General features: G+C 56.4%; 2 protein-coding genes across 3 annotated transcripts in view; both read left to right on the top strand.

Moving 5' to 3' along the window:
• On the top strand, nt 1-4,758 carry PLA2G6 (phospholipase A2 group VI). 2 transcript variants are annotated; one of them, XM_072746418.1, is made up of 5 exons: nt 1-1,186; nt 1,571-1,725; nt 3,044-3,211; nt 3,696-3,769; nt 3,980-4,758. In XM_072746418.1, exons 1-5 carry the CDS (start codon nt 1,054-1,056, stop codon nt 4,122-4,124), a joined length of 675 nt encoding a protein of 224 aa, XP_072602519.1. In that variant the 5' UTR covers nt 1-1,053; the 3' UTR covers nt 4,125-4,758. The 2 variants fall into 2 exon arrangements, with proteins under 2 accessions (XP_072602519.1, XP_072602520.1); XM_072746419.1 differs by having other exon boundaries at nt 1,017-1,186; nt 3,976-4,758.
• An 816-nt stretch (nt 4,759-5,574) lies between these two features.
• BAIAP2L2 (BAR/IMD domain containing adaptor protein 2 like 2) overlaps nt 5,575-13,251 on the top strand; it is a 28,274-nt gene continuing 20,597 nt past the window's right edge. The window contains exons 1-4 of the mRNA XM_072746416.1: nt 5,575-5,783; nt 6,943-7,018; nt 7,932-8,018; nt 8,483-8,544. Coding sequence (XP_072602517.1) covers nt 5,733-5,783; nt 6,943-7,018; nt 7,932-8,018; nt 8,483-8,544 — 276 coding nt within the window. The 5' untranslated portion in view covers nt 5,575-5,732. The remainder of the gene's footprint in view (nt 5,784-6,942; nt 7,019-7,931; nt 8,019-8,482; nt 8,545-13,251) is intronic.

Genomic DNA, 13,251 nt, shown 5'->3' with positions numbered 1-13,251 from the left:
TTTTGTTCTCTTTCCTGTATATTTTTTCTTTACAACATAACAAACATATTTCTTTGTTAGTCAGCTAGCATAATTTGGAATGGGTGCAAAACATTTTATTTACTTAACCATTTTATTGTTGCCATTTATTTTAAGTTTTTTGTTTGTTTTTGTTTTAGTAATCGCTATACCCAATATGGGGCTCAAACTCACCACCCTGAGACCCAGAGTCACATGCTCTTCTGACTGAGCCAGCTAGATACCCCTCTACTTTTAGATCGGTTCATTTTTTACTGTAATAAATTACACTTTATGCAAGAAGCTCTTCTTGTAGCTCAGATTATTCCTTTAGGATAGATTTTCCAAAATGGAATTATCAGTCAAAAGAGCCGGAATATCTGTAAGATCTTGGTATATACTAGGTTCCAGGGGGGCTGTGCCAGTCTATACTCCCTGCAGTATTTGAGGACATTTGTGTCTTTTGAGAAAAGTGGGAGTCTTCTTTAATAGGTTATAGACTCAGGCAGTGACACACTGAAGAGGAATCAAAGGTGACCTGGTGAAAAGTCTCCTCACCCTACTGCCTGTGAGCTGCAGCCACCCACCTGTCCCTTGTCCCAGAGGCAGCTCATGGGTCCTTCTGACCAGGCAAATAGGTACATCAGTTTTAGGGGATTTGTTTTTTAGGTAAATGGTGCCATACTACACACACTGTCTTAAACCTTTTTGCATTTAACCCTAAACCTTGCTGCTCACCACCCACCAATACATCAAGTGCTTCCTCGGTCATTGTGCAGTGACACAGACCCCCTGGGGTAGCGGAACCGCAGCTCATTGGCCCATCCCGCTGATGGACATTTCAATTCTTCCCAGTGGTTTGCTCTAACAAACCTGTTAAATTTATGTGTACTCATCTCACACACATGAGGACAGCTTAGGATGAGTCCCCAGAAGCGGGCTTGCTGGGTCCTAGGATAAGGCCTGCGGTCATTTGGATGAAGATGACCAAAGTGGGTTTTCAGGGTGGCTGTGTTAGTGACTTAGCTGTCTTGCTCCCTGTTTTTCTCCAGGGTGATGCTGACGGGGACACTGTCTGACCGGCAGCCTGCTGAACTCCACCTCTTCCGCAATTATGAGGCTCCGGAGTCTGTCCGGGAGCCTCGTTTCAACCAGAATATTAACCTGAAGCCTCCAACTCAGCCCTCAGGTTAAAACCATGTTGATGCGTCCGCGGGAAACAATGGGCCTGAGGGGCCGCAGGGCGGAGGGGAGGGCTCGCAGGACTGCTGCCCGGCACCCCCAGCCCAGCCACTGCCCCAGTCTCTGTCAGCTGGAGGCAGGCAGAACTGGGGGGCTCTTGCACCTCAGGCAGGCGAGGGGAGGCCCCTGGGGGCCCTCAGCTGCACCCTGCCGTCTGCCGGGACGCCGGGGCCAGAGGCCTGGCCTGTGGGTCCTGCTTCCGAAGAGTTCCCCGCCTCTCCCTCTTCCTGCAGACCCGCTCACACTCATGCACACGCACGTGGAGACCTGAAGCACACGGGTTTGTACCAGTCCCCTGTGCCACTGGGCCACCATCTCCCCTCACCCCCAGATCAGCTGGTGTGGCGGGCTGCCCGGAGCAGCGGGGCAGCCCCCACCTACTTCCGGCCCAATGGGCGCTTCCTGGACGGTGGGCTGCTGGCCAACAACCCCACGCTGGATGCCATGACCGAGATCCACGAGTACAACCAGGACCTGATCCGCAAGGTGAGACCACCTCACGTCAGACGGGCTATGACCGTCCACTGTAGCCACCCTGTTTCAGCAGATCTTACTAAGGATTGACTCCTAGGAGAGCATGTGGGTTTTTTTTTTTAAATGATTTTATTTATTTATCCATGAGAGGAACATACAGAGAGAGGCAGAGACACAGGCAGAGGGAGAAGCAGGCTCCATGCAGGGAGCCCGATGAGGGACTTGATCCTAGGACCCCGGGATCACAACCTGAGCCGAAGGCAGATGCTCCACCACTGGGCCACCCAGGGGCCCCGAGCATGTGGCTTTCACTCTTGTGCTCATTCACTGGTGCATTGCTTTATCTCACCCTTGACCCTGCTTGATGGGTGGCATCTGCCCAGAGCCGTGTGCTCATCTGGGGGATTCTGAGGCCCAGTCTGGTGTGAGTGGTGATGGGTGCCTAGTGGGGAGAGCGGTGGGCACACCAGTCCATGCCAGCCTCAGTGCTGGCCACTCTGCCCAGCCCAGGGACACATGCTTGCCTTCAGGGAGCTCACATCTAGGGGAGACTATTTGTAAACAAGGATCTGCCCCTCCAGGGTTTTCGGGTGCTGTGATGGGCTGTGCAGGAGCCCGGGAGCAGGACTGCCTCTGCTGAGAGACCTGGCGGCTTGGAGGGGCCCATGGAGGAGGCCGCTGGGGAGGAGACTGTGCTCAGTCAGGGATCCGGAGGAGCAGAAGTGGCCCTGGGCCCCAGGAGCGTAGCGCAGAGGGGGGGCAAGGTCTCTGTGTGTTAGCAGAGGTGCTGGGTCGGGGGCTCAGGCCTCGGGTCAGACAGCTGCAGGGTGGGGGTCCTCCCTCTGCCTCAGTTTCCCTCCAGCCACTGCACGGGGGAGTGCTGGTGCCTGCGTGGGGACTGCCATGAGGCATCTGTGTGCTCTTCTGTGAAGTGGGGGGCAGTGCCTGACCCCTCGCGTGCCAGATCCTTGTTGGCTGTGGTTCTCACCGCGGTCCTCAGGAAGCCCTTGGAGGCAGCCCCTGGGTGACACAGCAGGGGTGGCAGTCACGGAGGCAGGCGCCCTCTAGGGGCTAGACAGGGCAGGGCAGGCTCCCTGGAGGAGGAGGGACTCAAAGATTCAGCTGGGGAAGGGTCTTCATCATCTAAGTGGCCTCCTATTGTGGATGAGCCCCCTTGGGAGGGGACTTTGCCAAGGTTGCCCAGCATATTGGCAGCAGAGCTTGTTGTGGAGCAAAGGAGAGGACAGCACAGGCTCTGCTCCTGCCACCTGGGGAAGGGTTTGCCGGCGGGAAGATCCCCCTCCAACAACCCCTGTCCTGTCCCCAACAGGGTCAGGGTAACAAAGTGAAGAAGCTCTCCATCGTGGTCTCTTTGGGGACAGGGAGGTCCCCACAGGTGCCCGTGACCTGTGTGGATGTATTCCGTCCCAGCAACCCCTGGGAACTGGCCAAGACCGTTTTTGGGGCCAAGGAGCTAGGCAAGATGGTGGTGGACTGTGTGAGTATGGGGCCCTCCTCAGTTCCCTCCCTCCTGGCCTCAGCCCCTGGGACCCTGGTGTCGGGGAGGCTCTGTTGAACCTCTTTAGCCAGCTCAGGGTAGGGGGTCCCTGATTCTGTCTCAGTGTTGGCAGGGATCCTTAGTAACCACCTACCCCCTGGGCTTTCAGGCGTCTTTTAACTGTGGATCCCTTTCTTCAAACACAGCTGTGTGTGGAACCCTAGAATATCACATGGGACAAAAGCTTGTAGGGGGCGGGATGTAGAGGCCTGTCCACCCAGCACCCCCACCCTCAGCCAGGTGCTGCAGAGCTACCTGTGAAGACCAGGCCCCTCAGTTCCATAGCTGGGACCATCCCTGCAGCCCAGGCAGGGGGACTCAGCTGGGAGGGGGGTGGCTAAGCCAGAGTAGAACCTGGCGATCCCCGGGCAAGGACTGTGCACACAGTGTGTGCTGGATGCTCACAGAGACTGCTTCTTGCCAGTGCACAGATCCTGATGGACGGGCCGTGGACCGGGCCCGGGCCTGGTGTGAGATGGTGGGCATCCAGTACTTCAGGTGAGGTCTCAGCCAGCATCGGGCCCTGGCCCCGGGCCCCCGCCCCATGCCCAGGCCTGCCAGACCTGGTGACCTTGCCCACCCAGCCCTTGGTGTGAACTTCTCCTTTCCCCAAGCAGCTGCTCTGTGCCCCGAGCCCGCCACAGTCCTGCTCTTGTTGCCCACCCAAGCCAAGCTTCCTGGGTGACCCCTCCTCCTTGACCCAGACAGATTGAACCCCCAGCTGGGGACAGACATCATGCTGGACGAGGTGAGCGACACAGTGCTGGTCAATGCCCTGTGGGAGACTGAGGTCTATATCTACGAGCACCGGGAACAGTTCCAGAAGCTCATCCAGCTGCTGCTCTCACCGTGAGGCCACTAGGCTCCCAGCAACCCCCACCTCATCCCCCCCCCCCCAGCCCCTGATGGAGAGGATGGGCGATGTCCCACCAGCACACCAGCAGACAGAGCTGGGCCTAGGTGGCTCTGCCTCTGCCGACCAGACGGGGCCTCAGAGGGTGCTGGGCTTCCTGCCTGAGGCTGGTCCTGAAGGCCTACCCCCACTGTCCCTACCTTCTGGCACCCTTTGTCATTCTGGGCTTAGAGATCCTAGAGCCCCACTCGGACCCTCTCCCTGACCGCCAAGGACAACTGACCCTTGAGCCCCTAGCCCTGTTGGTTTAGACACTAAGGGGGTCTTCCCGGCCCCCTGGATGGGTACCACGGCCCCTTCCGCCCTCTGCCCTCTCTCCTGGGGCGTCGGCAGTTGGAGAAACAGGCTGTTGCCCACCCATCAGCAGCCTAGGCTCCTGGAGTGGAGGCCCCATCTGACTCTGCCCCTCAACACACACCCAGCCACCTGCACCCCTTGGAGCTGCCCCACCCTGCGAGTCTCCTCAGCTCTCAAAGGTCACTCCTGTGACTTCAGTTCTTTCCAACAGGAAGTGGTGGGTGAGGGGGGCTGGGCTCCAGGGGCCACCCAAACTGAAATAAATGGTTTGATTCCAGTTCACCTGTGTTGCGTGTGTTATGCTATGAGCCTGTCCCCCCACCTCCAGCTCCCTTTGCACTGTCATCGTCCTGTGCCCCCTTGACAAATGCTGTTTCCCAGCCTCCCCTGGGGCACGACCGGGGGCACCACTTTACTTCTCTAGGCCTCCCCAAATGAGGCCTGTGAGGGTATTCAGGGGTGCAGCTAAGCCACCTGCCCATGGTGAGGGGTTAGGGTGAGCTCTGTGTGCTAGAGCAGGGGACGGGACCCAGAGAGGGCAGGGGGCTTGGGCATGGTCACACAGCCGATGAGCAGGGCCAAGGTTTGTCCTAGGTCTGTGCGGCTCTAGGGTTCGTGCTGCCACCTTTCCAGCGTGAGAAGAGATGAACTGGCAGGAACGGATGTGGGAGCCTGAGCCCTGAGGTGCGGTGTGTCAGGCTGGGGGTGGAGAAGAGGCCAGACAGCAGTGACGCCCAGCGGTACGTTGGCCTCCCGGGCTAGGTGTGTGGGAGAGGGCTCCGGGGGAGGACACCCAGCAGCTCAGGCCCTATAACTCGGTCGATGCCCGATGTAGGCAGACAGGAGACAGGAGCCCCCACCCCGCCCTGAGCCAGGGGTCCCTGCGGGCCTGGGGAATGCTCGCTCTGGAGGAGGAGGTGACCCAAGACGTGGCCCTTCCACGCGTGCCCACCGGCCCATGGCTCAGAGGGGTAAATAATTGAAGGGCAGGTCACACGAACCTGCCCGCGTCACAGGATGCCTTCCTCCAGCTCTGGTTACGCCCCAGATCACATTCTGACATCCCTGGCTGGTGAATAATTAAGCTGCCACCTCCTCCCCGGCCACAGGGCAGGCCCTCCGTCTCCAGGTCCTGCTGGGCAGCTTTCTTTGCTCCCTCAGAGCAGTGGGCACTGGAGGGGACCCACCCCCGCACTCCTAGCCCTGCCAGCACCCCCAGCCTCCCCCAGCACCCGAGTTGCCGCCCACTCCATGGCCCCCGAGATGGACCAGTTCTACAGGTCCACCATGGCCATCTACAAGGTGAGCATGTGTGTGGCCCGGGCCCCAGGCCCGAGCACCCCTTCTCAGGGCTGGAAGGTCGGGCCAGGTCTGGGGGACAGGGGGAGCATGACTGCAGCATGTTCTGGAAGGAAGGCCCTGAACCCGCCTGGGTTGTGGGCTCAGGGGTGGGGATCCCCGGGGGCAGTTAACCATCCCAGGCCAGCCTGAGGCTCCCAGGGCAGGGGTTTGTCCAGTCGCCCAGTGAGTGACGGCCCCGCTGAGACGGTGCTCCTAGACGCTGGGCAAAGGCAGGATGGGGCCCACGGGGGTTAGAGGTGGGAGTGGGTGAGGCCCAGAGAGCCACCTGGCCCAGGCCTGCAGCGTCCCTCTCTGGCTGTCTCTCTGTCTTCCTGTCTCTGTCCATCTCTCCTTTCTGAGCCCCTCACTCGAATTGTCTGCTTCACTCCAGAGGGGTTGCCACTGTCTCTGTAGACTTTTATTGAGCACCTACTGCACGTAGGACTTTCTCGCATGTAAGCCTCAGGACACCCTGCCGGCAGGATAGAAAATAGTCACCCCAAAGGATTGATGAGAAAGCCAAGGCCAACATGGTTAAACAGCTTGTTCAAGGTCACTGGACATCCCAGAGAGGCTTCTGCGATTTGAACCAAGACCCAAGCCTAAGTCCATGCCCCAGGCCCTCTGCATCCCGAGGGCAGTCTCCAGCTGTCCATGGCCTGAGGTGGCCCGTGACTCAGCCACAGTCAGGTGCCCAACGGCTCTTCTTTGAGGCGGGTGAGACCTGCCCTTGCCCCTGAGGGGACTGTCAGACATCCATGAGTCCAGCCCAGCGAGGCCTGGACCCAGGGTAGGGTGAAGCCACACCCAGCTGGGGGCTGCAACAGACCACGAGCTTCCTCCCCGTGGGAGGAGGAGAACCTTCCAGGTGCATTGTCTTAGGAGCAAGTTCCTGCCAGGGCAGGTGTGTGAGCAGGAGCGAAGCTAGAACAGGGCCCCAAGAGATGGCTGTAAGACCTCTGCAGCAGAGTCAGGATTTGGGGTGACTCCACATTCCTGGGTGGGTTCCCCTACACTTGGGCTCCCTCTCTGGGGCTGGGGGTGCCCTGCTCTCGAGGCCCAGTGACACCTCTGCCCATCGGCCTTTCTTTTTCCTCCCTCCTTTGGCCTTGGGCTCCAGAGCATCATGGAGCAGTTTAACCCTGCCCTGGAGAACCTGGTGTACCTCGGAAACAACTACCTCCGGGCCTTCCATGGTAAGTCCCTGCCTGGCCCAGGGCTCCCAGCCTCCCAGCCTCCACTGTCCCCATGCACCTGGTCCTTCCATGCAGTCACCTGCACCCCACATCAGACATTCCGCTCAGGCTCACCCCTACACACTCCTATCCAGCACTCTCATCCACACACACCCACACCCTCCTATGCCTGCTTCTTAGGTGACCTCCGGATGCTCCCAGAGACACAGGGCTTGGCTCTGGTGGCCTCCGCGGCCCCAGCCACACCACACTTCTATAGGTCACCTTGATGCTGCCTGGTGAGCCCACTGCTATTCCCAGGCCTTCTTCTGCAAGCCCGGCTTCACACCACAGCTGTCTGTCCTCACTCTGACCACGCACCCCGCCAGCTGAACCTCACTCTCAGTGCCCGTGCTAACAGCTATCTCTCCCCCATTTCCCAACAACACCTGCTCCAAGGCCAATCACTCCACCAGGGCTTGCAGTCCTCCCTGCAAAGGACAAGCCAGGGACACACCCGGAGCTGAGGGCCACCCAAGCCCTCCCTGCCTTTTAGGACTTTGGAATCAAAGCCTACTTTCCCCTATGCCAGCTACCTCAGCCCACCCCCACCCCGTGCCCCGACGCCTGCACAGAGCAACACACCTGCCCACACCTCTCTGTGCATACACACAGGTGCCGCACCCACACCCATGACAGACATGCGCTCAGGTCCTGCTCAGCGCCAGTCCCTGTGCTGGGTGCAGCTGTCCTGGCCCTGCTCCACACCTGCTTTCTCCTCCGGCCAACACACACAACCAGGACAGTACCCCACACACATACCCGTGCCTGATCGCATGGTGTCCCCTCCATGTGCCCTCTCCTGGCAGGAGGGGCCTCCAGGAGTGAGGGCAGATGGAGGAGGTGGGCTAGACCCAACCCTGTCCCCCTGCAGCTCTGTCCGAGGCAGCTGAGGTGTACTTCAATGCCATCCAGAAGATCGGGGAGCAGGCCCTGCAGAGTTCCACCTCGCAGATTCTGGGTGAGCCGCTTCCCCTTCTGCTATATCCTTCATTCTTTCTTGGGCCTGGGGCTCTCCTCCTGGTCCTGTCTCCACCCTAGGCCTCCTCCTGCTGTCCAGACCCCTCTGCCACCCCGGTGCTGTCCCTTGGGCGTGAGGCCTGCCTTGCCCACCATCCTGGGATCCCAGAGAGGGCTCCTTTTACGTTCTTACCTTTCCTGGAAAATCCCCCTAAGACACAGGCCTTGCAGCCCAGCGCCCAGCGCCCAGACTCCTGTTCTAGAGCCCAAGCTCCTCTGCACCACTCTCTGCAGGGCTATTCCAGGGCTGGGACAAGCTCTGCCATCCTCACAGAGCCATATGGGAAATCCTTGGACTTTGGTCCCAAAATCCCATCTCAGGCAGCCCCTGTGGCAGCTTCTAGCAGGAAGAGGGTGGGTGGGGCAGGTGGCCCCCACTGAAGCTCCTGCTCTCCGTGCCTCCAGGAGAGATCCTGGTGCAGATGTCAGATACCCAGCGGCACCTGAACTCCGACCTGGAGGTGGTGGTGAGTATCACACCGCACGGTGCTGAAGGGTCACTCAGGAGAGTGGGGTGCATTCCAAGGAAGACCAGGGCCCCATCTCCCACATCCTTTCCCAGGGAGGGATCCCTGGGGCCTGGGGTGACACACAAGCACTGCTCTTCTGGGTACCTGCCAGGGCCAGGCTGCGTGGGGCGTGTACACCTGCCATATCTTGTTCAAGCCGCCAGCCAGCCTGGGAGGCAGGTGCCGCTTGTCTCCATTCTACCAAGGAGGAAACTGAGTCTCGGAGATCTGGTCTCTTGCCCCCAATTCCAGAGCAAGTGGAGGAGCTAGGGAGAGAAAAGACCCCCGCCCAGGAGCATGTGGCTAGGCCTTGCCCCTCTCTGGCTCCCGGGCCCCTCCCTCCATGCTCCCAGGGAACAAACCAGCCACCTGACCTTGTCACACCCACAAGAAAAACCCACAGAACTAAACCCAGTCTTCTCAGTGAGGGAGCCCAGGCCCTGCTGACTCAGCAGCCTCCCTGTGGCAACCCAATCACAGCCCAGCACCACAAAGAGCTGCCCTCTACAGACACAGCCTGGTGTTCCTACCCTTGGGCTGTCTTCATGCCATTCTCTCAGCCTAGATCCACCCCCATCCTTGCCGGCCAGCACCTTCCCAGGCCTCCCTTGACCCCCCAGACAAGCTCATTACTCCTCCTTCTGGACTCCAACAGATGCTTCTATGCATTCTTAGTACATGATGGTTAAGACAGCGAGCTCTGCAGCCAGAGCACCTGCGTTCAAAACCCAGCTCCACCCGCCACTGGCTTGTGACCTTGGACAAGCCTGTCTGTACTTTGGCTTACCTGTCTGTCAAATGAAGATAATCATAACTACCGGCGGGATTCTCATGAGGACTAAGCAAATTCATTAGTTTAAACTAGATGCCTGGCGCCCGTAGCCCTCCATGCATCTTCTTGGTGATAATTGGCAGTTGGATCCACCACCCTCTCTCTCTCCCACCAAGACTGGGAGCCCTGCAAGGGCTGAGGTGGGGCCTGGCACCCAGCAGGGGCTTCACTGACCCTGGATAGAAGGAGCAAACTTGAAGAGGAGAGAGTAGGGCCTGACCCCACAGAGAGGGGATGAGCAGGTGTTCCCAGGGGGTGCGGTGGGCTAAGCACTGGGCGGAAGGCAGCCAAGGATGGGGAGCTGGGGCAGAGCATAGAGGAGCTGGTGGTGAGGGGTCTCGGAAAGCTCAGGAGGAAATCAGCTCACTGTGACAGCATGTGGCTCGCAAACGTGTGTGTATGAGGGGGACCCCCCGCCAGAAGTCAGGGTGTGCTTTAGGGGGACACCAGAAAATACGTAGCAGTTTGGTTACAATGTCAAAAGGGGGAACAATTTTAGGAACAGAAAGCGTGCCTCCACCTGCACAGGATCACACCCTGGTCCTAGGCCCACCTCCAGGACACTTGCAGGCTCAGGACTCCGCGGAGCCCCCTCCCGGGGCTCAGGGGGGAGTTAGGAGCACCGCTCCTGCTGGCAGCCAGTGACACTTCCTATCCTCGGGTTTGATGGCTCTCTGTGTTACTCGTGGCACACCTGGGCTGGATAAGGACGAGTGTCATCCAGGCCTTCTCTGTAAGGAGAGATCTGTCCTCTCTGGGCACCCACATCTTGGCTGTGACAGCTGGGCAGGGCCCTCGGCCAGAACCAGAGGCTGCCTGCCCTGGGCTCGCCCATCCAACAGCTCTCCGCAGCCAGGCGTCAGGCCCCGTTGCAGACAAAGCCCTTGCCCCCACCCCCCGCCACCCCGAGAGGAGCCGGACAAAACCCCAGACTAACAAGTGAGCATATATGAGGCAGTATGTAGAGATTGGAGAGGTGCCCTGGAGGAAGACAGAGCAGGGAAGGCTCGTGGCTGGTGTTGGACGGCTACAATTTTTAAGATACTCTCAGAAAACAGGACTAGGAAGGGGACACTGAGAGAGGCCTGGGAGAGGAGAGGGAGACGTGTGAGGGAAGGGCCTTCCGGGTGGAGCTCCGGAAGGCTAGCAGGCGTGTGTGAAGGAGACGATCGATCGGCTGGGACAAGAGCCCTGTCCTGTGGCCCTGCCCAGGCTCTGGCCATTCTTCTGAGTGTGCAAAGCTAAAGATAGACAGGATCTGACTTTTTTTTTTAAAAGGTTTTATTTACTTATTCATGGGAGACAGAGAGAGGCAGACACAGGCAGAGGGAGCAGGCTCCCTGTATGGATCCCGATGGGGGACTCGATCCCAGGACCCCAGGATCACAACCTGAGCCAAAGGCAGATGCTCAACCACTGAACCACCCAGGTGTCCCCAGGATCTCACTTTTTTTAAAAAGATTATTTATTTATTCATAGAGACACACACACAGAGAGAGAGAGAGAGAGAGAGGCAGAGACACAGGCAAAGGGAGAAGCAGGCTCCATGCAGAGAGCCTGACGTGGGACTTGATCCAGGGTCTCCAGGATCATGCCCTAGGCTGCAGGCGGCGCTAAACCTCTGCACCACCAGGGCTGCCCTCACTTTGTTTTGTTATCGTGAAGTAAGACACCAACAGAGAACGTCTCACTGAGCAAATTAGAGCTTAATGAATCATTTTAAGGCAAACTACCTTCCAGGTCAAGAACTGTGGCAGCCTCCCCAGGAGCCCATCAAAATCATAGCCCCTCCTTCCCTCTCCCCCAAAGTAACCACTGATCCCATGCTTCCTTGTGTTCCTTTGTAGCCAATCACTCAGGCGTAGTCCCTGGACACTAGAGTTTGGTTATGCTCAATCTCTTTTTTCAAACATGCCTTTGAGTTTCTTAACCAACTGGTTCCCCTCCATCCCTTTCTTTCCCTTACGACTTCTCTGTTGAAGGCCCTGGGACCCCATGGCTGGTTTCCTTTTTTTTTTTTTTTTTATTTATTTATGATAGTCACAGAGAGAGAGAGAGAGGCAGAGACACAGGCGGAGGGAGAAGCAGGCTCCATGCACCGGGAGCCTGATATGGGATTCGATCCCGGGTCTCCAGGATCGCGCCCTGGGCCAAAGGCAGGCGCCAAACCGCTGCGCCACCCAGGGATCCCTAGTTTTCCTAAAATCTGGAAACTGCTGATCTTGCACCTTTGGTGCAGTTCACATTATTCCTCTGTCCTTTGCATCTAGGGGCTTGATCAGACCCAGGTTTTTTTTTTTTTTTTTTAAGATTTTATTTATTTATTCATGAGAGACATAGAGAGAGAGGCAGAGACACAGGCAGAGGGAGAAGCAGGCTCCCTGTGGGGAGCCCGATGTGGGACTCGATCCAGGACCCCGGGATCACGCCCTGAGCCAGAGGCAGATGCTCAACCACTGAGCCATCCAGGTGTCCCATCAGACCTAGGTTCTATCCTTCTGGCAAGATCCCAGAGAGTGCTGGGTTCTTCCATCAGGAGTCACATCACATCTGCAGCCATGTGATGTTAACAGCCTTTGGGGCTCAGTGTGTCCAGATCCATTCACACACAGGGAGTTAACCGCTCTTCTGATGCGCTCTTACCTGTTAACTGGGATATTTCTATATGGAGACGCTTCTCCGTACCTACTCTTTGTTAGTAGTGGCACATTTTTGTGTGAAAAGTAAGATAAAGGTTTATTCAATCCCTTCACTTATTAGCTTTTGAGATCACGAATGGGGTGTCACCCTGTTGTCCTCTGAAGGTGACCAACTAGCTGTATTTTCCTCACATCATTACTGTGGTATTTTTTAGTATCATCAGTATCATACATTTAAACACATTGGATGTATTCCAGTCCTTTGCATTTATTGTCTTTAGCAAAGTTGAAAATGTTCCCTCTTTGGCCAATAGAACCTTCTTCAGTCTGGCTCCTGAGTCTCTTGGGTACAACCCTAGTAGTTTTGATGGCTTTCTGGCTGTTTTGTTTTGTTCAGCCTCTTCTGGGTTACACAGCTTCTCCTTTGTTCTGGTCCTCATAAGAATCCTCACTCTTGGGGCACCTGGGTGGCTCAGTGGTTGAGCATCTGCCTTTGGCTCAGGTCCTGGGATCGAGTCCCACATCGGGCTCCTGGCAGGGAGTCTGCTTCTCCCTCTGCTTCTGTCTCTGCCTCTCTCTCTGTGTCTCTCATAAATGAATAAATAAAATCTTTTTTTAAAAAAAAAGGAGAATCCTGATTCTTGAGGATACAGAGAATGCAAGCATTCAGACATCCCGATCATCTTCAGGCATGAAACATTGAATGTTTCTGTTGAAAAGTCTGATTATCTATTTTTTCCTGTCATAAATCACTTGCTTTTTTAGCCTAGATGCCCGATTTTTTTTTCTTTTTCTTCAGTCTAGTAATTTTTCTAGACATGTCTTGGTGTTGATCTATCTGGGTCAATATCCTCAGTCACAGGGTGTACTTTTGCAATAAGTAGTTTTAAATTCTTTTCTTTTTTTAATTTCAGAAATGTTATCTTGAATCACAATTTGTAGAATGTTTTTGTTCTCTACCTTTGCATTTCTTCCTCAGGGACTCCTATTATCTGTATATTAGATCTCCACAGCTTATCTTCAACATCTTTTCTTCGTCTTGGCTATTTTTACTTTTTTCTTCATTTCTCCCCCCCCCCCCCATTCCAGATGTTTTGATTTAATACCTGGACCAAGAACAGAGCCCATAATAGAAGTCCTATCATAGATGTATCTATATACACAATGATATATAAAAATATATTCTCATGGGGC

The sequence above is a fragment of the Vulpes vulpes genome, unplaced genomic scaffold (assembly GCF_048418805.1).
Source record: "Vulpes vulpes isolate BD-2025 unplaced genomic scaffold, VulVul3 u000000781, whole genome shotgun sequence".
Taxonomy (NCBI): domain Eukaryota; kingdom Metazoa; phylum Chordata; class Mammalia; order Carnivora; family Canidae; genus Vulpes; species Vulpes vulpes.
This window is presented reverse-complemented; position numbering and strand designations above follow the sequence as displayed.

Excerpts from the sequence above, each read along its gene's own strand:
- PLA2G6 (XM_072746418.1), top strand. The coding sequence starts at position 1,054 with ATGCTGACGGGGACACTGTCTGACCGGCAGCCTGCTGAACTCCACCTC. Across the intron at positions 1,187-1,570 it reads GCCTCCAACTCAGCCCTCAG|ATCAGCTGGTGTGGCGGGCT; the intron begins GTTAAAACCATG and ends CCTCACCCCCAG. Across the intron at positions 1,726-3,043 it reads ACCAGGACCTGATCCGCAAG|GGTCAGGGTAACAAAGTGAA; the intron begins GTGAGACCACCT and ends TGTCCCCAACAG.